The sequence below is a fragment of the Aptenodytes patagonicus genome, chromosome 22, assembly GCF_965638725.1.
Source record: "Aptenodytes patagonicus chromosome 22, bAptPat1.pri.cur, whole genome shotgun sequence".
Taxonomy (NCBI): domain Eukaryota; kingdom Metazoa; phylum Chordata; class Aves; order Sphenisciformes; family Spheniscidae; genus Aptenodytes; species Aptenodytes patagonicus.
In genome coordinates this window covers 3,271,795-3,292,058 of record NC_134970.1, presented here as the reverse complement: position 1 = coordinate 3,292,058, position 20,264 = coordinate 3,271,795, and the positions used below count along the sequence as shown (strand labels likewise).

The following is a 20,264-nucleotide window of genomic DNA, read 5'->3' as shown; positions in this document are numbered from 1 at the left end:
GACTCTCCACTCTCACTGTACCCAAGAAAGCCCACTCGAGAGGACACTGTTTTCATGTCTCAGTTCGGCGGTGTGCGGGCAGGGAGGGGATTTTGGATGAGGTAGCACTGCTGCGTTTATAACTGGTGCGTTGGCGTATTTTAAAGCTGCTCCATACTGGTTGGACGAACCCCAAAACCTCATTCTGGCCCCTGGCGAGGATGGCAGACTGGTGTGTCGAGCCAATGGGAACCCCAAGCCTGCGATACAGTGGCTGGTGAATGGCGAGCCTATAGAAGGTGAGCAAGGAAGAATCTGTACCTCCTTTACAAAAAACCTAGCCACGGATCTCGTGGCTGACCATGAGAGCCAGAGCTGCTGTCGGGGTGCCAGGCACCCCACTGAGCGGTGTGCGTGGGCTCCGGCATTGCAGCACATAAACCACCTGCTTGTCTGAGACAAGGCCAGTTGAACCGTGTCTTTGTAGGCTGGGGAGGTCACGTACCATCGTCCGGTTTTATCTGGGCTGAGATGGAAAGATGCATAGTGATAGTGAGCGTCTTGTGCATTTTAATTTAAAATTTAATTTAAAGAGTGCTCTCTGTTTTGAAGCTTCTCCCCCCAACCCGAGCCGAGAGGTGGCTGGAGACACCATTGTATTTCGAGATACCCAGATCGGCAGCAGTGCCGTGTACCAATGCAACGCGTCCAACGAGCACGGCTACCTTCTCGCCAATGCCTTTGTCAGCGTCCTGGGTAAGTCCTTATGGAAGATGAACACCCTGTACTCAAGTTTTCCCTGCAAGAGTTCTCCATTTGCTTTCCTCTTTGTTGTTAGCTACTCTGAGGCTAATGCACAAAGGTACACGACCTCTGCAACCGGGCTTTGGAGCAGAAGTCCATTGCCATGGGCCTGCAAAGCCAGGCAAGGCTGAGCAAGTCCTGTTGGCGCTAAGATGCAAGCTGGTTCACGTAGCGAGGCTAGAAAGGGAAGGAGAGATGGGAGGGGAATGGAGAAGCTCTGCTGAGTCTTGAAAGTGCCAACAAGGAAGACTGAACAAAAGAGAAGGGAGGGTGGATGAAAAGACTGGAAAGGGAGCAGCAGGCTGGAAACTGCTTTCTTTTCTTTCTCAATGGCTGTGATTTTTGCTGTTTGCAGACGTGCCTCCACGGATACTGGCCCCCCGCAATCAGCTCATCAAGGTGATTCAAAACAACAGGACCCGACTCGACTGCCCCTTCTTTGGCTCGCCGATCCCCACCCTGAGATGGTAAGAGCTGCAGCACATCCCCTGCCAGTCCAGAGGGGTGGGAAGGGGAGGTTTCCTGCTCTTTCTTCCCTTACAATAGCACTTTGTCGTGTTGTGAGGTTTAAGAACGGCCAGGGGAACACACTGGACGGAGGAAACTACAAGGCACATGAGAATGGGAGCTTGGAGATGAACATGGCTCGGAAGGAGGACCAGGGCATCTACACTTGTGTCGCTACCAACATCCTGGGTAAAGCGGAGGCCCAGGTTCGCCTGGAGGTCAAAGGTAGGGGCACGAAGGGCTCTAGGTCAAAATGGTCTCTTGGATCTCCTGAAACCTGCAGCAGAAATAATAATTTAGGTTAAGGAAGGGTTGGTTGTGCGCTCCAGCAGCCTGTCAGCAGGACAGGCGCTACGTAATTTGGAGCTGAAATCTGGAAAATGGTAGAGATTCCCTTCAATGTTGGAAAAAAACAAGGCTGTGGATACACTGAAGCTGTAGAAGGGCTTGGTGTGGATACTGAGCTGTGAGATGCCATAAGCAATGCAAAAAGAAATACAAAGTGTATATCAGGGTTAACTGATGGCAATAAAACATTTTCTGAATCAAGTTTCCACCGGGGCTTTCCCTGTTCAGCGAAACTGATTGCTGACTCAGAAAACTGGGTATTTTTTAAAGGGTCATGAATTAACGGCTTGTTAAATTAATTTATTTGCAAGCATTTGTATCAGAGAGAGTTCACTATAGCAAGCTGGACAAACACTTGACGTGCATGCTTGTCCTTTCCAAGTAACACCGCTCTTCATTGAATTCCTGAGCGAAGACCCAGCAGTTTGGTGCCTAACGCTTGCTTTCTGACTTTGCGCAGACCCAACCAGGATTGTGAGAGGACCAGAAGATCAGGTGGTGAAGAGGGGCTCCATGCCTCGCCTCCACTGCCGTATAAAGCACGACCCTACGCTGAAACTCACCGTCACCTGGCTGAAAGATGATGCACCCCTGTACATTGGAAACAGGTCCGTCTTTAACAGCGTTGTGGGTCTTCTCTCCCAGAACTGTCGGACTTTTTACAGAACGCTTCAGGAGTCACCAGGGATAATATGGATAAACGTCGAGTTCCCATCTAGGCCATATTTGCTGTTCTTGATGCTTTTAATGTTACTAGCTGCTTCCAACAGACACTGCCTGGCAATTAAAATTGACTTACCAGTAAATCAAGACTTTGACTGTAGGTTTTATTTACAGATATTTTAGGACATCTTGATAAAACGGGTGGGTTAATAACAAGCTACTTCAAAATTAATCTTTATCTGCTGTGAGTGGTACAGTTGTAATTTCCTTTCCGTAGCCGACTCCCTTCTCGTGAAGTGAGATCTGATCACAGGACACGAGCCGGTCAGAGGTCAGACTGTTTCCCTAAAAGTGTGATTATCCCAGTTATATACCAGAGCACATTCACTGATTCCTTAGGAAATGAGGTTTCCAAGAATAACTCAACACATCCTTAGCTGATAAAATCTTCAGACCAGAGACGTACTCCTGTTCTGTTGGGCTTTTATATGTATTTTATCAGAGAACAGTTAGACCTCAATCCTGCTGCTTAATGTGCTTAGGCACAGTTGTGTGATTATCGTTTTCATCCCTTCAAGGATGAAGAAAGAAGATGATGGTCTGACAATATATGGCGTGGCTGAAAAGGACCAAGGGGATTACACCTGCATAGCTAGCACGGAGCTGGACAAGGACTCAGCTAAAGCGTACCTCACCGTACTAGGTAAAGCTGTCCTCCCGACGTACTGACGCAGAGCTAAGTGCTTTATTTTTAATTCAACAGACTGACTTCAAGGTCAGACTGAAAGGGTGATCTGTGATCACAGAATTGTCCTCTGAAGCAGAGATGCTCAGGGAGATGCTGGCAGAGCAATTGTTCCGTTGCGGCAGGACTCGGCAAGGACGTCCTGCCTCATCTCAGACTCAGGCAATGGCATTGAATTTGAGTCGAAGAAAACTTGCATTTGAGACCAAAAAAAAGAGTAGTTATTGCATACAGCTAAAAATATCCAAATGAGGATGTTGAAGCTCTGTGAGAACAGTCCTAAATTTGCAAGTGAATTTAACTGAATGTCAGGCTGCTGAGCAACACTGGAAACCCGGGGGTGAATGAGTCACCCCTAGCCTTGCAGGTCCCCTTTTCAATACAGGGAGAGACAAGCCTAAGCCCATTCCCCGTACCCGTTTATGTACACTGTGAGATCTACTTACAAAACACAGATTTGTCCATCCCTGCTCTTGGCCGCCTCAGATCTTGCTGATGTGCTGCATTCAGGGGAGTGCCCCAACGTGCCAGTGCCGCTGGCATAGACCCGCAATGCCCTACAAAAGTCAGAGTGCAATGTGAATCCTGTATCCCTAATAATTTGACTGGGCTTGATTTTTTTTCCCTTCCTTTTCCCCTAATAGCTAATTAACTCTACATCAGGCTGATGTTTCCCCTTTGCTGTGTACTAGAAATACAAAGAAAGGTGTGCAGAGCGTGCCTGGGGGTCTCTAGGGAAGGACGTACTGACTCTGGTCCCCAGGCAGGATCGGATCCTTCTGAAATCTGTAACTGTGTGTGTAACTTTGTATTTGCCAGGTGCTCCTTTGGCCACCCAAGCTTAATGACTAAACTAACACCGTTAACAACCAATGTCTTACCTTGCAGCCGTCCCTGCTAACCGTTTGAGAGACTTACCGAAAGGTAATCATCACTAATTCATTGGGTTTATTTTATTTTGTTAATTGATTTTGTTTGGCCCTGCCAATAACGCCAACAGAAAATCTAGGTGTAGCGGTTGAAACAGCTGGGAGCTGATGCTTCCAAGTCCTGTCCATGTTGTCCTTGAAAACCCATCCAGATGGCCGTGGGTAGAAAGATCCTCTGTCACATCATTTCGTATCCCACAGCGCCAGTTCTTGAGTGAAAGAATCACCTTACCCCCGTACCTGGAAATGGCGAGCCCCGATGGGAGGAAAAAAAATCACATTGAATCCCTTGACCTTTACCTGGAAAGAAGTTATTACTGTTACTGTTATTGCATGAACTGGTTGTGTGCGACCGTGTGGGTTGTAACAAGATTAAGGAACCAGAATTGTGCCCAGAGCATTTCTAATAAGTATGTATTTTCATTGAGGCTTTGTGTGTTTTCTGTCCTATTTGTTTGCGTTTATTTTTTGGACAGCTGCGTGTAGTTTGTTGTCAGATCATATATCCCCCTGCTAAGCCACTATGTCGTGCTTCCACCACCAGATAACATCAGTTTTACAGGGAGCAGGTAGGGGTTCAAGGCAGGGCACAACTAGTACGTGAGCACATTTGTATTTAAAAAATTGCACTAGTCCACCAAGAGCTGCAGGACGTGAATCGTGCCACAGGGCACGTGTCCTCCCACGGGTCTGGACTAAGATGGCCAGGGCTTCCCCTCCTGGGAGAAGTGATGGGAACTGGGACTCCCAGCTCCTGGGACAATCCCAGCCTAGTTTGTCCCGTTACTTGGCCAACAGAACGACCTGACCGGCCCCGTGACTTGGAGCTGACAGACCTGGCCGAGAGGAGCGTGCGGCTGACGTGGATTCCCGGAGATGACAATAACAGCCCCATCACAGGTCAGCTGCCGGACCCTCTGCCCCGTATCCCTCCCGCTTTCTTCTGCACGGTGGAGGGAACACTTTCCTTGTGAGCTGAGCCCTTAACCCCACCTCTCTATCCTCTCCCCCAGACTACATTGTCCAGTTTGAGGAGGACCGGTTCCAACCTGGCATGTGGCATAACCACTCCAGGTACCCCGGGAGTGTCAACTCGGCCGTCCTGAGCCTCTCTCCTTACGTCAACTACCAGTTTCGGGTGATTGCAGTGAACGACGTGGGCAGCAGCCTGCCCAGCGTGCCCTCCGAACGATACCAGACCAACGGGGCACGTGAGTACTGTCCACCTGGTTCCTCTTGCCGTGGTGACTTGACGTTGTTCTTAGCATCTGGCCACCACTCTCCGCGTAGGCTCTTCCCTCGTGGTGTATGATCACAGCTCCTGTAACAGAAACAGATTTACACAGGTGAGGGAATGAGCTGGTCCATGCATGTGCTGGTGGGGTGTAATTTTATACATCACATCCTCAAGCCTATGACTGATATTCTGCAGAGCAGCAAAACTCAAATGGAAAGATTTATGCAAAGGTCACTCCAGCAGAATCTGTTGAAGGGAAGCCTGGTTTTACCTTACCGAGAAGCTTTATAAAGAAAGTCTTTCATCCTTTCTGACCACAGGAAGCTCAGAAGCCTCTTGGAAAATTAGACTCAAGTGTAAACTGGCCACAAGCAAAAGGCATTTTGTTCCAAAATTGCTAATTCATTGCCCATTGCTAGAGCTGGCCAGGAGCCCCGATCGATGCAGGAGTAAAGTGTGCGCCAGTCCACGACCAAGACTCAGGTCTTCAGTTTGTGCACCCAGTGCTTTGTACGTTGTAGAATACTTGGGAAAATTCATATGAGGAATTCACAAGACGCTTAGTAGTTTTGCTGCGTTTCTTTATTTAACCATCGTAGAGATAATTCTGCAATATCTACTGGCATCTAGTGTTGGTTTTAGACATTACTCTTCTTGTTTCAGATTTCAAAAGTGTCAGACTCGGCTCCTGGGGTTGCTTCACAATGGCTGTCTTTCAAAGATTTAGGACGTTTTGGAAAAAAAAAAAGAGGCTCCTAAATAAATGGCCTGGTTTTCAAGAGTGCTGAGAGTCTCATGTTCCATTAACCCGAATGGGAACTTCTGGAAAAATCAGGCCATTAACTTCTGTCTTGAAAGTACTTTTGGCTTGCACGGTAAAGGTCTTTTTAACCACTCAAATGGTCATTTTTCAACATTACAAACTGCATTTTTTTTTTTTCCAATGTGAATTTCAGGTCCTGAAATTAACCCAACAGGAGTTCAAGGTGCAGGGACCCAAAAAAACAACATGGAGATAACCTGGACGGTGAGTTCTTCTTTGATGCTTGACAGCCACCCAGTGTCTTACCATTATGGTCACAGATGCTAAGATATCGAGAATTTGGCATCTCTAGCATGTGTGATGTACCACACAGAATACCATAACCTTAATGATCATAAAGGAAATAAAAAGCAGAAGATACATCTACAAGAGAGGCCGTTGTTAGTGCCTAGAAGAAGGTTTGTGATAAAACCAGTAATTTGTAACTATGTAAGCCAAAGAAAAGATGCTGGATCACAGATAGAGGTTAGGGAGGATGCTCAGAGTGTCTGATTCCTTAAGCAGTACATAGGGCTTACAGACCAGCTCTTGCTTTTCTTCGTGGACCAGCAGGTGTCATCCACAAATAAGCCAGCATCTGTAAGGAGGATAGAAATTGCAGTGGGAGTATGGACTGGAAAATAAGGATATGGTTCTTGGTCCTGCCTTGGGTCTGGAGGGCAAGGACTAGGTATGTCTCTCCCTGGGGACAAAAGTATTGACCTCCTTTGAGATTCACTGACGGAGCATGAAATAAGAACCAGCTGCTGAACAGAACCTTTTGGAGCTCCATGGCAGAGAAATACCGTTGCTCTTTCTCCTTCTCACTTTCTTTTTCTGTTTTGGTCCATTTAAGCCTCTGAATGCAACTCAAGCTTATGGGCCCAACCTCAGGTACATCGTGAGATGGAGGCGAAGGGACCCCCGAGGGAGCTGGTACAATGAGACAGTGAAGACGCCGAGGCATGTCGTCTGGAACACACCCATCTACGTGCCCTACGAGATCAAAGTGCAGGCAGAGAACGACTTTGGTAGAGCACCAGAGCCTGACACTGTCATCGGCTATTCAGGGGAAGATTGTGAGTATTTTCTCAGCCAGAGATCGTAAGTGTTTCAGAAGGGCAGGATCCCACCCAAGGTCAGTGGGTTGGCACCTGTGCCCGGGACATGTTCATAGCACTGCTTGATTTGGCACAAAAATCCAGTTCCAGGCATTGGAAGAAAGAGGCTTGGCCACTAGATTCTGTTCTGGGCTCTGCCTGCAGCTGCCTGCATGACCCAAGACACTTAGCCTCTCCCTTGCCCTCTGTAATACCCAGATAACACTTTGAGTGTGGAAGACAGTGAGATGTCATTTAAGTTGAGCTCTGGCTGTATTCCAATAAACCGCATAAAATTTTTTGCCCTCGACATCTGTAGAGCACCGAGTTCACCTCGGATGAGAGGTGCTACGAATGGCCAGAAGGGCCTTGGTTCATCCTGGCCTGGATTCTTGTGCCTCTCTGATGAGGCCCCAGCTAAACCCCAGCTTGGGCTCCTGTTTGCAACACACCATTGGCTCAGCTTATCTTTCTTTAAAACTCTCCACCTGGTCACGCAGAACAGCGGCCAGCTTGTTTAACTCTCTTCTCACCTTCTTTCTGGGCTACTGGTATCACCTTCTGCGCCTGTAGCCTCCAAGACTCTGAACTATGATTATCCTTATCCTGTTAGGAGAATGTGGTTTGCTGCCAACAGCTTTATTTTTAAAGAAATATATATTAGTTCCTTGCATTGCAGCATCAGTGTGGTCCCTGGCTGTGTGACTTTAGAATTATCAAGAAGTAAGGTAGATAAGCCGGCTAACCATCCATGACTCTAGGCCTGAAGTCAAGGGGGCACAAACAGGGCACAGCAATTTCAAGAAAATCTGCAATCTTGGTGCTGAGATAGCACGCACGACACATCCTCCGACTGGGCGTCTTCTCCCAGAGGAGAGAGGGCACCGGGAAGGAAAATGGGCAGAAACGGTGGGAGTCGGGGTAAGAGCTGAGCACTGGAAGCAAAGCTGGACCTAGCTGAGAGGCTGTTACTGGAAAAGCTCCACAAGCACCCGACTGCACCGTCGCCTCTGCATTACCTGTCTGTGCACGACCAGGGTGTTTTGGTTTTTTTTTCCAGTTTCAGTTGAAAACTTGTGCAATAATTTTGAGTTTTGGGAGGATCTGAATGAGCCTGCACGTGTGTGCTTTACATGGAGGTAAACCAGGGAGACCAAAGCTCCCGTATCACAGCCCAGACACAAATGTGTTCCTGCCCGTATCCCAAGGGGTGGGACAAGTTAACAAAAAAAACCCCAAAACAAACAAAAAACCTAGTCCCTGCCCTGTCGTGTCTGAATTGCTTCACAAATAACTGCAGATTTCTACATACAAGCAGGTGGTTTGTAAAGAGGATGTAAAAAACCCAGCTGGATCAACAGCGGGTTCTGGCCAAATTCAGATCAACAGACGTGGAAATAACAGGTAGTTTTGTAACTCTTGGGTCTAACGGTGCCCAGCCAGCTGCAGCAGGAGGGGGCCGGATTTGCCGGCAGCAGAGTCACGCTGTGCTACCCTTCACTCGGAGAGGGGGGTGAGCCAGACCCCTTCCTTGCTGCTAACGTGATCCCTTGCAGCAGCGTGTAGGAAGCCCTGCTATTAACTGGATCACGAATGTTCTCGTGACGGCTGGCTGAGTGAACTATGGGGGTATTTTTTCCCTCTTTCCTGTGGAAGCACTGCTAAAAAAACAATAGTCAGCTTTTAAAGCATGCACGTGTCAGGGAGGAAGGGAGGGGGATGGAGGTAAGTGATGCTATTCTGTGTATTGGCACGGTCGTAGGGTCCGCTCACCCCAAACGAGGGCAGCCAGGAAGCTGAGAGTTGGCCTGTTGCTCCTGTTTTATGTTACCAAGTTTGGAAATCCTCAGAAATTGAATTTAAGGAGGCAGAAAAGGAGACGATTATCCCCATGAAAACGCTGCCGGCAGACAGGGCCGGCCGGGGTGCCAGCAGATGGCAGAGCCGGCGCACAGGGCCGCTGCTTGCCCGGTTTGCAGCAGCCCGGCAATGCTGCGATGGGAAAACCATGGCAAGGGCGAGGGGGGCAGAGGGGCGTCCGTCTGTCTGTCTGACCTCCAGGGTACTGCTGGGTGCCTAACGTACACTCTGCTTTATCCCTGAACGCTCAGATCCCAAGGCTGCGCCTACAGATGTTAGGATAAGAGTTTTAAACAGCACTGCCATTGCTCTGACCTGGACCCGAGTGCACCTGGACACCATCCAGGGACAGCTCAAGGAGTACAGAGTGAGCAAAACCAAACCTCTTCGGCACTGACTATTAATACAGCTAACCTTCTCACAAGCCGAGGCGGCCCCGGTGATGGAGCTGCCTGCGATGGGGATGACAGAAAACTCTCCTCCGGCCATCAGGACCCTTTTGCCATGGCTGGGGTGCAGACCACAGGGGCTGAGCTCTGCTCTGGAGCAGCACCAGAAATGAAGGGCCTTGGTTTGCTCTTTGTGGTGCCTGGACGGGGCTGGGGACATCTCCCCTTGCTCCCCCAGGGCTCGGTGCTGGGCTGGCCCTTCCCAGTGCCTGGCTGCAGGATCTGGGGTGCTCAGACAAAGCAAGTGGGGCTGCCCTTGTGCACCCAGAGAGGGACTCGGGGTGGTCCTGCCCATTCAGTGAGGTGTCTCCTGGCTCTAGAGCAGCCCAGAACCACGGGCTGGCTGGCTCTGGGGGGGAATGACCTCAGATAGGTACAAACAGGCTAGTTTTTGTGTCATCCCCAAAGTACCTACACCGTCTTTTAATGACCACCAACCCCTGCAAAGCCTAAACCCAGCAGTTCGTACTAACTGGCAACTAAAGACAGCATGGATCCTGTTTGTTCATTTACTGCTAAAATACTGGTGTTTCTGTACAGAGGATAGACCCTGTTCAAAACAAGCAAAAGTCTGGACAGAGCCCCTTCAATCAGAGTTTAAGACGTTACCAAAAGCACGTGTCCTGCAAACAGTTATAACATTTCAAATCCAATAATCCGTTAGGCATAAAGCAAGCTCCCTGGGCACTGCTTTCATTTCTTCTGCCTCTGCTCTGTCATTCTGGTCTATTTTCTGAATGATTCTTATTTCTGCATGAAATAAGATTTACAGTCGGGGCTTCAAATGGGAGACTTTCCAAGTTCAGACTTTCCTTTGTGCCTGGACGCGTCCCACCTTTCCTTGTAGACAGCTACGGTACTAATCCGGGTAGAAAGGGAGAATCACTTGACGCCTAGTGCTCGGGAGCCAGAAACAGCTCTTTGTAGTCTGGGCTTAGCTCGTTTTGCTCTGTGACCTTTGGTAAGCACTTAATCCCATGCTCAGCCTCCTCCTCAGGTAACACCACTGACCTGCCTCGCTGGGGGGATGTGGAGCTTCATTCATTGCTCTAAAAGGCTTCTGCAGCTGGGAGCTGCTCTTTGGAAAGGCAAAGTTTTGCTATGCTTTGTTAATGAAAAAAAAACAGTTGCACTTAAATGGGAACAGCTTCACTTGCCATGCATGTTTCTTGAAGGCCTATTTCTGGAGAGACAGTAGTTTGCTGAAGAACCTGTGGGTCTCCAAAAAACGGCAGTATGTGAGTTTTCCTGGAGACCGAAACCGGGGCATAGTGTCCCGGCTGTTTCCTTACAGCAACTACAAGCTTGAGATGGTTGTAACCAACGGGAGAGGAGATGGGCCACGCAGTGAAGTTAAGGAGTTCCCCACACCAGAAGGAGGTACGTTCCCGGGGGTGTTGTGCAGGCACCCGTCCCTCGGGCGCGTGCTGGGGAGAGGTTTGGGTGGTTCAGCTCTGCAGAGCGGACCGGGAGCTGCACCGCTCTGCGGCAGAGCCACGATGCTGCTGAGGAGATGTGCTAGGGACAATTTTTAGCTGAGCCTGGGCAGCATCTTCTGGGCAGCATCACTGTCACACGGCACTGCTGTATGCCTTCATCACCGCGGGGTAGGTGACATCTCTGCAGCTACACCTAGAGCTAACTACTGGCACTGTCTCATCAATCTAAAAAAATCCCCTTCAGGTACTTTGAACACATCAGCAAGTAGCTCTTAGGCTGAACAAGAGAAATGTTTGCAAAGCCTCTTCAGAGGCGCAGCACCGTGCCCTTGATTTGCTGCCTGACCTGCAAATGTCACCTCACCTCCCTGTGCTCCGGGTCGGTGAAATGGGAGTGAACGTATTCATCTTGCTCAGTAAAAGGCAGTAAAATCTCTAAGACCTAAGCACTTTTGTTCTGAAAGGATGTCACTAATACCCCTGTCAGGCTTTTAAGGCAAGAGCGCCTCATTCTTCCGTTTAAAGAGCTTGTGTCAAGGATGAACTTGAGATTTTAATTTTCTTGCTGTCACAGGAGCTATTTATAGACACGCCAATAACTTTTTGTTGGAGCTGCACTTTCAGCGGCTGGCAATGAATCTTCCTATAGCACAGATGTTTTTGGCACGGTGTGTTACAAAAATGCAAGAGGAGAAAACAGTAGAGGCTGGAAGCAAATCCTGTCTCAACTAACACAAAATACCGTGAGGTCTTCTTCCTCTTTCTCTTCCTCTTCATCCTATTCCTGCTGTACAAGAACCTCTCAGTCCTGTCTCTTTCTTCCTTAACATTTTCTTGGATGCTGTCACCATCTTCTAAGGATTTTCAATCGACCATCCATAAATTAGGCTTGTTTAAAGAGAGAGGACTCTGGTCCAGTCGGGCGGTTTTGCAGTCAGGTGCACTTTGAGCTGCTTACCTTTGTGCTAGAGGCACGGAGCATTTGGGGTAGCTCTATGCATACGTGGGCGGCACTGATTGAAACAATTATAGCAGATTATACTCTCGTCATAAGTAAACTGCTGATTTGTCTTTTCCTATACCGCTAAGCGATTTTATTGACTATATGTTGATGTTTAGGGGATTGAATGATATTCTGCAAAACGTCTGTTTAAAAAAATAAATTGCTAACCTCAGATCAGAGCGCCAAGTTCTTTCCCCAGTCAAGACACTGCAATTATGAGTAAACCAGGAGAATAATTTAATTCAAGAATGTATAATGCTTTCCTTCCTTTACTAGCTTTGAATAAGCAGTCATAAACGCAGCCATTCCTCAGGGTAAGACCACTGTATACATGCACCAGCTCCCTGTTACAGATCTCTAGACACATTAATAACACAAGGATGCTTTGCAATAAGAGAAGCTGCTATACTATTTTTCACCATTCCGACGGATAAATAGATGAGATGTAAATGTTGGGCTGGATGGGGGCTGTAAACAAGACCAGTAAAGTATGCGTACAACATACAGAAGTGGGACCTGAACTGTGTCGCAGCTCCGCTGCACGGCTGTAGCATCTTTTGCGGGTGCCTCACCGAGCTGTGCGCTGGAGGGCAGCGGTACCCAGCGAGCGCAGGGCAGCACAGGCACGGTGCTGCCGGGGCTGGGGTTGCATGCAGAGCTGCTCTGGTTTCTGCTCCCTGCATACACGCTGCTGAAATCCCTGGGCTGGCGCATGGTTTCTGGCACAGATTCTTGTTCAATTAGTTTCTGACCTTCAGAGAGTGTGTGTGTGTTATCTGCGTGTGTGTGTATTTATGAGTGTCTTGAGTGTATCAGTCAGCCTGCCATGTATACAGTATTGTAAGGTATGTTATCTCGTATGTTTTTTCTTCTTTCCCTCTCCTTCCTGGTCCCGTCCTCCTCCCAAGTGCCCAGCTCCCCCAGGTATTTAAGAATCCGACAGCCAAATCTGGAAAGCATCAATCTGGAGTGGGATCAGCCAGAGCATCCCAACGGAGTCCTCACAGGATACAACCTTAGATATCAAGCCTGTACGTTCCACATGTTATCTTCTTAGTGATAATAATTAAGGCATTACATATTTTCCTTGCTGCTAAATTACCTCCTCACCTAGCACAGAAAGCTCTCTGTAAGGAACTGGAGACTTTCCTCACAAGATGAGACGCGCCGGTGTTGGAGAGGAGTCCTGGAGCAGTGCTGGGCAGCTGCGGTTAACCAGGGAGGGTGGCGGGTGCTCAGCAGTTCTCCAGACTCGACCACTGGAGGGAAATAACTTTGATCTCTGAGTTAGAAAGACCTTTAAGTGCAGTCCGAGTAGTTTATGATGTGCTCACTCAAACATAAGCTCCTGGCTATGTAAGAAATGCTGTCCGGAGTGCAGCACGCTCTGCAGAGCCCAGCACGGTGCCTGGGGCAGTACAGCCTTCTCTGCTTGAGACCTTGGCGCTTGTGCTATGCCCTTCCTTGACCACCTACACAACCCCGAGTGTCCCCGCTAGTATGTCCCCCAGCCAGTAAGTCACCAGTTGCCCTAGATGAAGTGTATTTAACAGCAGCTATAGCTCTGAGCACGCGTGGCCCCACACCGACTGCCAGTCGGTCCTGGGGGAGAGGTGACGAGGTAAACAGCACAGCGTATTTCTGAAACAAGGCTGAAGCCACCACGACCTGCCTTTCCTCCCCAGTTAACGGATCCAAAACGGGCCGAACCCTGGTAGAGAACTTCTCTCCCAATCAGACAAGGTTCACCCTGCAGAGGACAGACCCCATCTCGCGCTATCGCTTCTTCCTGCGCGCACGGACCCAGGTGGGAGAAGGAGAAACCATAGTGGAGGAGTCGCCAGCCTTGCTGAACGAAGGTATGTGCAGCAGCAACAGCTTCTGGCTTTGCTGAGGGGTTAGGGAGGTGATGGTACATGTATCACCCAAAAACTGCAGGTCAGAGAATCAGGTGGTCCACAGAGCAACCAGTACAAGATAGTAACTGGTGCACAGCTACTATCTGCTGCAGAGTTAGATAGGTGACTGACCAGGACCGAATACTGCAGCAGAAACGCTATGGCAGTGACTGGGGGGACTGTCCTGTGCTCTCGGGAACCATCTTGCAAAAGGTGAAGCTCTAATCTGCCCCTCTGCAGTCTCTGTACAAGCTAAATAAGGGGCAGATGTGGGTGATTTTTACGTGGCTCGAAGGGGGGGCAGCAGCTGCATCCTCCAGGGCAGTGAACCCCAGGCAGGGGCTACGGTGCCACGTCCCTGTCACCCCATAACCAGCAGCTGACCTGACCCTCCAAAGCAAAGCCCTAACTCCCGGATTCATAATAAGATAAAATGCCCATTGTGGGTCATTCATCAAAATAAGTGAAAGTTCAGGAGCCCTGAGGGAACTCGGGGAGACAAAAGCTGGCTCTTTCCTTTCTTTAGCATTTGCTAAAAGACCTATGATTTGGTTAGCACTCTGATTTAATGGGGTTTTTGTCTCCTTTCCTCCATCTCCCCCTCCTCAACTAATGGCTCTGAGTAGGAAAAGTAATTCCTACTGATGACCCAGTGGAAACGAAATGCTTCCTGACACCTCTTAGATGGGCTCCAGCATCGCTAATTGACGTGACAGGATGGGAGATGGGGCTGCATATGCTATGGGGAAAAAAAAATCAGCTAAGTTACACCCTGGCAAACACGAGAGGGGGCATGTCATTGCTTTAAAAAGGAGCTTTGCTGAACAAACTGTCAGAGCACGGGGATCGGATTGAAGTTGTCGGTGCTGATAGACAATAGTTCTAGTTGTTTCATACACATTTGCTTTACTGGGTTTGTTTCTGTATGCTGATAACAGCGACTGTTAGGAGAGCACAGCTAAAGAATAGCCATAACCAACGGCTGTTGTATATTGCTGAACTGATTTGTATCAGGAAATAGCAGGTACAGCGTACGCCAGCGTGACAAGGTAAGGTTCCCTGTCCACGGGGTCGGGGATGCGGAGGGGCAGTGGCACCCAGTGCTCCCCGGCTGCCCCTGCCGAAGGGACGAGCTGCTGCCACTTAGCAAAAGGACAAAGCGTTGGCCGTTAAGCAGCAAGAAAAATTAGAGAGTCAAATCCCAGTCTGAACTTAGAGAAATATGGCAAAGTTTGAGGCCCTGAGGTACACCGTGACAGAGGCAAGTTCTGCTAATGACAGGCACGTAAGTACCATTAGCAGCATTAAACGCCCACTTTGATATGAAGGTATCCGCTGTAAAGCTATGCGAAAGACGAGTTTGGAATTAAAAAAAAAAAAGCAGATTAAGAAAATTAAACCCATTAACACATTCAGAGGTTGTTTTCTGCTTGCCAGACTCATTCACTGAGAAGTTTAAATAAAATACATCTCTCTGATGTTCTGCACCACGGGCTCCAACCCACACAAGGGAGGACGAGCACTGATGTCAGAATTACACTAGAAAAGAAACCAAGGTGAAATTCAGAGTGTCAAAACTGGTCCTTGCTGGGATTAGATATAAGCACCTGCTTAAACACTTAATCGGCACCACTGGCATCTCTGCCGCGGAGCTGGTGTGTGTTTAACCGGTAATCTCCATCTCCAAGGGGACGTGCCTGCTCTCTCTGCCCTGTGCAAGTGGCTCTGATGCACAGGAGGGTGACAGGTTGTAGCTAATGCATTTATTCCCTCTCTCTCAAGTCTCTGGTGACTGTGTGCAAGTGGTCCCAAGTCTCTTGTTGGTGTGTTCTGGTTGTTTTATATATTCCTCTGTTTTCTCTTCCCTTCTCTTCTATGCTCTCTTCGTATTCCCCTCTCTATCCTTGGCGCTGCCCTCTGAAGCCACGCCAACCCCAGGTACCGTACCAGCCGGAGGAGGTAACAGGCATGGGGCAAGGCTCACTCCACCATCGCTCGGGTGTGCTGGCAATTAAGCATGCACTCCATTAACCCTTTCAATGGGAAGGTGAAGTGTCAGGAGTCTAAATTGGACGTATGAAACGACAGCAGGTAAAACGAAGCCCCACAGGCAGCAGGGACTAGGGCAGGCTCCATGGGGGGGTCTGCAAAGATTAAAATATCTCTGAGCGGGGCTTAACAGCCGCCCAGATGCCTAATGATAGCCAAACCCACCAAACGCTGCAGCTGCCACAGACTGTACAAGCAAAAATGAGAATCATATTGCCCTATTAAAGAGGTTTCTTAATCCCAGGTCTGCACAAAGCCCTCTCCCTTTTTAAGCCTCAACATCCCTGCCCTGTGAAATACAGAGGAACATTTACCAGCCCTCCCCGACTCACTGGTGCCTGCCTGTGCTGTGCTCTGCCCTGCAGTATTTAAGCTGCATGTTTACACCCAGGAGCCTGCAATATTGCTGCTGGAGCAGCTGCCTCCCTTGGCCACGCAGGTCTGTGCGTGGGGGGACCACACGCCACACACCTCCCCGTGGTTCTTTTAGGGCTGCCAGGGCTTTCGTACAGGAGAATCCTTTTGTTCCCAGGTGCCCATTGAAAGGGTTAAGGACAATGTTTGTGCCACAGCTGTGCATGTCTGCATGCGAGGCTATTGCTGGCTTTGCCCTCGATTGCGAATTTCTGCAGCAGCATTGAAGCAGAGAGAAACCTTTTCTTGTAACAGGGCGGGGGGGCAGCACCTCTATCTGCTTTCAAGGAAACCCAAATCCTCGGTTACCCAGTGTCAACCCCGCAAAGTCCAAAGCATAAGCACAACTTCTGGTTGCCCAAAGAAGGACACCCACCTCTTACAAAAGCTGCAGACATGACCTTCCCCCCCTCTGCCCCTTCGAGCCAATATTTCAGCAGCGGGGACAGCCCCGTGACCAAGCTCAGAAGGGGGCAAGCAGCGGTGCTAGGGAGTGCAGCCAGCCAAAACGCACCCCGAATGCTGCAGAAAAGCTTTCGGTCTGGAGCACCAGCACTCATTTGCCCTGCACCAAGGGCTCTGTAAGAGGTCATGCTTTGCCTTTGCTGGACACAGCCCCGGGGCTGCCGGGCCTTCCCAAGGACAAACAGCTTCTTCGGGAAGACTCTTCCCAAGTGATACAAGTGCAGGACCTGCTCTCTGCACCTGTAGGTTTTGCTTTCCTACCTCATAGATGTTTCCCCTCCTTTTATTTTGTTGCAGTGATGTCTCTCTACCCAATATTATTTTGTGGGTTTTTTTTTTTCCTTTCTGAATAGATGCCAATCTTTTTCTTATTATATTTTCTCTTCCTAAAAAAAAAAAAAAAAAAGAAAAAGGGGGTAACAGATTGGTCTGCTTCGGGTGGTGGCAAACTGAAAGCGGACGTAACCTTTTGGCTTAGAGGATCTCTATCCTCTCAGCCCGGGAGGGCTGTTTTGCTGCTATAGCTCGTACTTCGGCCAGGGTTTAGCTTATCCACAAGAATCTGGATTTTCTTTGTGGATCAGGATCACCCCCTTAAAGTACTTTTCTACTTGTAGTGGCTATTGCTGAACTTTGAAAAGACAACGTGATCTCTTTATCCTTCCAGCATCATATCGTTTCGGGCATAATTTCTTATACCACTGGAAGCTAGATGAATGAATTGCCGTTTAAAGGATAATTCTACAACAGAGCCCACTGGTCCCCCCCACCCCTCTATTTTTTACCTTCTGCTAGGAGAAACAGTAAAGCGAAAAGATAGGCCAGAGCTGAAAGACGTCTAAGAGTTAGTAACTGGAATAGTAGGTCGTTAAGCGCTAACTCAGCCGCATCCGCAGCTTCCTCCCCGTGCTACACTTCAGCGAGAGAAATCAAGGCAGTGTAAGCCGTGGCAAGATCCAGCGCACATCTTTGTCTTGCTCGTGAGCTGGATGTCATTTCTCGTTAGGACACGGGGCGGGTGCGGGAGCCGTTACACAATTCCAGCGGTGTTTGTCCCGAGAGGCTGTTTCTCTTCCTAACAAGTACGGGGTTCGAGTGAAATACTGGTTGACCTTTCTCGGAAGATTTACCTCCGCTCAGTGACCTAGATTTTGTAGATCTTTATGGATTCACAGTGAAAGTTGTCTTAAATTGCAGTAAAAAGCTCTTTGCCATGGGCTGCTGGCACTAAAAAAAATAAAAAGGTCTTTTTTTTTTCCAGGGGTAACCTTACCTATATAGAGGGTCATAGCTGTTTTGTGTGCGTATGAGAAACTGGACCAGCTTGATAAAATCAAAGTGAAGTGCAGGGACTTTCCCTTAGGAAAGGCTTTACCTTTCCTAAGCCAGACCTGGACAAAGAGAGAGGTGACATGAGAAAAGAGCGGACATCTAAAAAGGGCTCTCATTTGTGCTATGAATGAGAAAAAATCAAAACTGGATCCTATACTACCCGTGTGTACGGAGAAACTTCATCAGGGACCATAAAGAGTATTGGTCTTAGACTTTAAGGAAAAAAAACATTGACGTTTCTCTGTTCCCTTCTTGTCTCTCCATAATTAGGAATTGGAGGAGAAAGATCCTATTGTTCATTTTAGAAATGGACAGCGGTAGAAACAGAGAGAACTGCTGACCCCTCTCTTTTAGAGGCTGCTCAATCGCTCCTTTCTATTCTTGAATTTCTTATAGCTATCATCAGATTTGGAACACTTTCTGGTAAAGACTTTACGATTTCCTTCTGTTGTTAAAAACTGGGAGAGGGAGAGAAGAAAAAAAAAATCTCTGAAAATGTATTTGGCTAATCATCAAAATTCATGAAAAATTAATCAAATTTCTCCAAGCCTAATTATTTTGTAGACACACCCAAGGGAAAGCTGTTACTACAGCCTAACAAGACATTAAAAGCACCTTTAAATAATTAAAGAGCAGTATGGATGTGTATTGTTTCCTGTATTTTGCAAAAAAACGTGCAACTACTCCCTGAACTGCTACACTACTCGGAGCGGGACTCGAGTCCCTCTCTTAAGAGGCTCCCTCTTTAAATATCCCCCTTTTGCTTTTATGATTCTTCCTCTCAGTTTGTTTTTTTTTTCCTAATCTGAGCCTCACACAGTTTTTGTGCAAGGTTTGGGCTCCTTCTTCCTGGCCCATTCACGGTCACAGGAGCCGAGCGGCAGCAAAGAGCACGGCCGTCCTGCTGCAAGCATCTCTCTCGTTACTTAGCCTATTAATTGCTACAGCCAGACCGCTGCATCCCCTGTCCATTATAACAGCAATCTCCTCCCCACCGTGCCCCTCGGTCTCCATTACCTGAAAGGGTAATGCATCTTGCAGACAGAAAAAGCAATCTCTGCCTTGCAAAGATGGGGCCTATTAATGAGCGGAATGGTCGTTTAGATGTTTCCAGGAAGATGGGCTAGGCTAAGGTGGGAGCAAGAGAATGGGAATTGCTGTCGCTGGCTTTTCCTCTGGGTTTCCTGGGTGTACTGGGGCAGTTTCAAGCCTGCTTGAAACACTGGTTTTCAGGGTGCTGCTCTGCCCTGCAATTGGGAAAGCGGCAGCCCCTTCTCTGCACCGTCTCCTGCTTTCGGGGGGGGGGGGTGGGGGGGGGGGGAATTTTTTCCCCATCACACAAATGCCAGATGCTCGGTCCGGTACCTAAACTTGAGGCAACTGTTGTCAAAGCCCTTGAGTGAAACCTCACGTTGGGAATGCAGAAAAATAAATTCAGCTACTCTGCAAAGCTCAGAAACGCTATACCTGATGAAGTATTGCAACCACATTTTTAGAAGGATATGTGTGATTTCTAGATTTTCAAAACGAGCAGTTCTGGAAATGCCAGCCTGGGCCTCCATCTCCCCCGGTCCCCCCTTCTGCGGCCAGGAGCAGTGATCTGTCACTCCTTAATTAGCCCTGACATGGTGGGCAGCGAGCGGGGGACCCCAGGTATCCCGGGGAAGGGCCATGGCCCCACGCAGGATGCTCCCTGCCGCTCCCCCGTGGCGGGGTACCCTTTTCTTCGGGGGACGCCGGAGCGCTCTGATCTCTGTCAAAGACCGCTATCTCCCCCCAGACTGAAATCAGCTCTCATTAGGGGATGGATTTCAAAGCCCAGAAAATGCCCCTTATCTTCTCTCCCCCAAATCTCCCAGCTGAGCTTTTCTCCCGCATACATTTCTTATTCAAACACAAATAAGGCGGTAGCTTTGAATCCCGGGGCAGCTTACGACTAAATCCCCCCACGCCCGCGGGAGCCCTGGCTGGCCGCAGTGCCGCCTTCCCACCGCCCGGTCCCATCCTGCAGCACGGTGCTGCCCATAGACGCTCTCCCCATCCTCCCCTCTCTGAACTATTGCTTTCCAGACTCACCCGATCCCACTTTTTACCTGTTCCTAAGTCCTGCCAGGATCATTTTTATCCCCAGTGCTAACACCCCCTCCTCGACCTCACGCAGGGACCCGGCTCGGGAGGGAGCCCGCATTATCCTGATGCGATGTGATAGCCCTGCTCTCGGGGATCGCTTCCACCAGAGTG

At 48.9% G+C, this 20,264-nt stretch overlaps 1 protein-coding gene across 21 annotated transcripts in view; it reads left to right on the top strand.

The window, feature by feature from the left end:
• Window positions 1–20,264, top strand: part of NFASC (neurofascin) — a 93,028-nt gene that overhangs the window by 53,196 nt on the left and 19,568 nt on the right. For 10 of the 21 annotated variants that reach the window (XM_076358205.1, XM_076358207.1, XM_076358211.1 and 7 more), the window contains 16 exons: window positions 147–278; window positions 592–735; window positions 1,139–1,250; window positions 1,349–1,515; window positions 2,099–2,246; window positions 2,880–3,004; window positions 3,935–3,970; window positions 4,774–4,875; window positions 4,989–5,186; window positions 6,169–6,239; window positions 6,871–7,093; window positions 9,226–9,341; window positions 10,599–10,803; window positions 12,774–12,896; window positions 13,551–13,724; window positions 15,687–15,701. In XM_076358205.1, the coding sequence (XP_076214320.1) occupies window positions 147–278; window positions 592–735; window positions 1,139–1,250; window positions 1,349–1,515; window positions 2,099–2,246; window positions 2,880–3,004; window positions 3,935–3,970; window positions 4,774–4,875; window positions 4,989–5,186; window positions 6,169–6,239; window positions 6,871–7,093; window positions 9,226–9,341; window positions 10,599–10,803; window positions 12,774–12,896; window positions 13,551–13,724; window positions 15,687–15,701 (2,091 nt within the window). The remainder of the gene's footprint in view (window positions 1–146; window positions 279–591; window positions 736–1,138; window positions 1,251–1,348; window positions 1,516–2,098; window positions 2,247–2,879; window positions 3,005–3,934; window positions 3,971–4,773; window positions 4,876–4,988; window positions 5,187–6,168; window positions 6,240–6,870; window positions 7,094–9,225; window positions 9,342–10,598; window positions 10,804–12,773; window positions 12,897–13,550; window positions 13,725–15,686; window positions 15,702–20,264) is intronic. The other 11 variants (XM_076358223.1, XM_076358222.1, XM_076358214.1 and 8 more) reach the window with 7 other exon arrangements.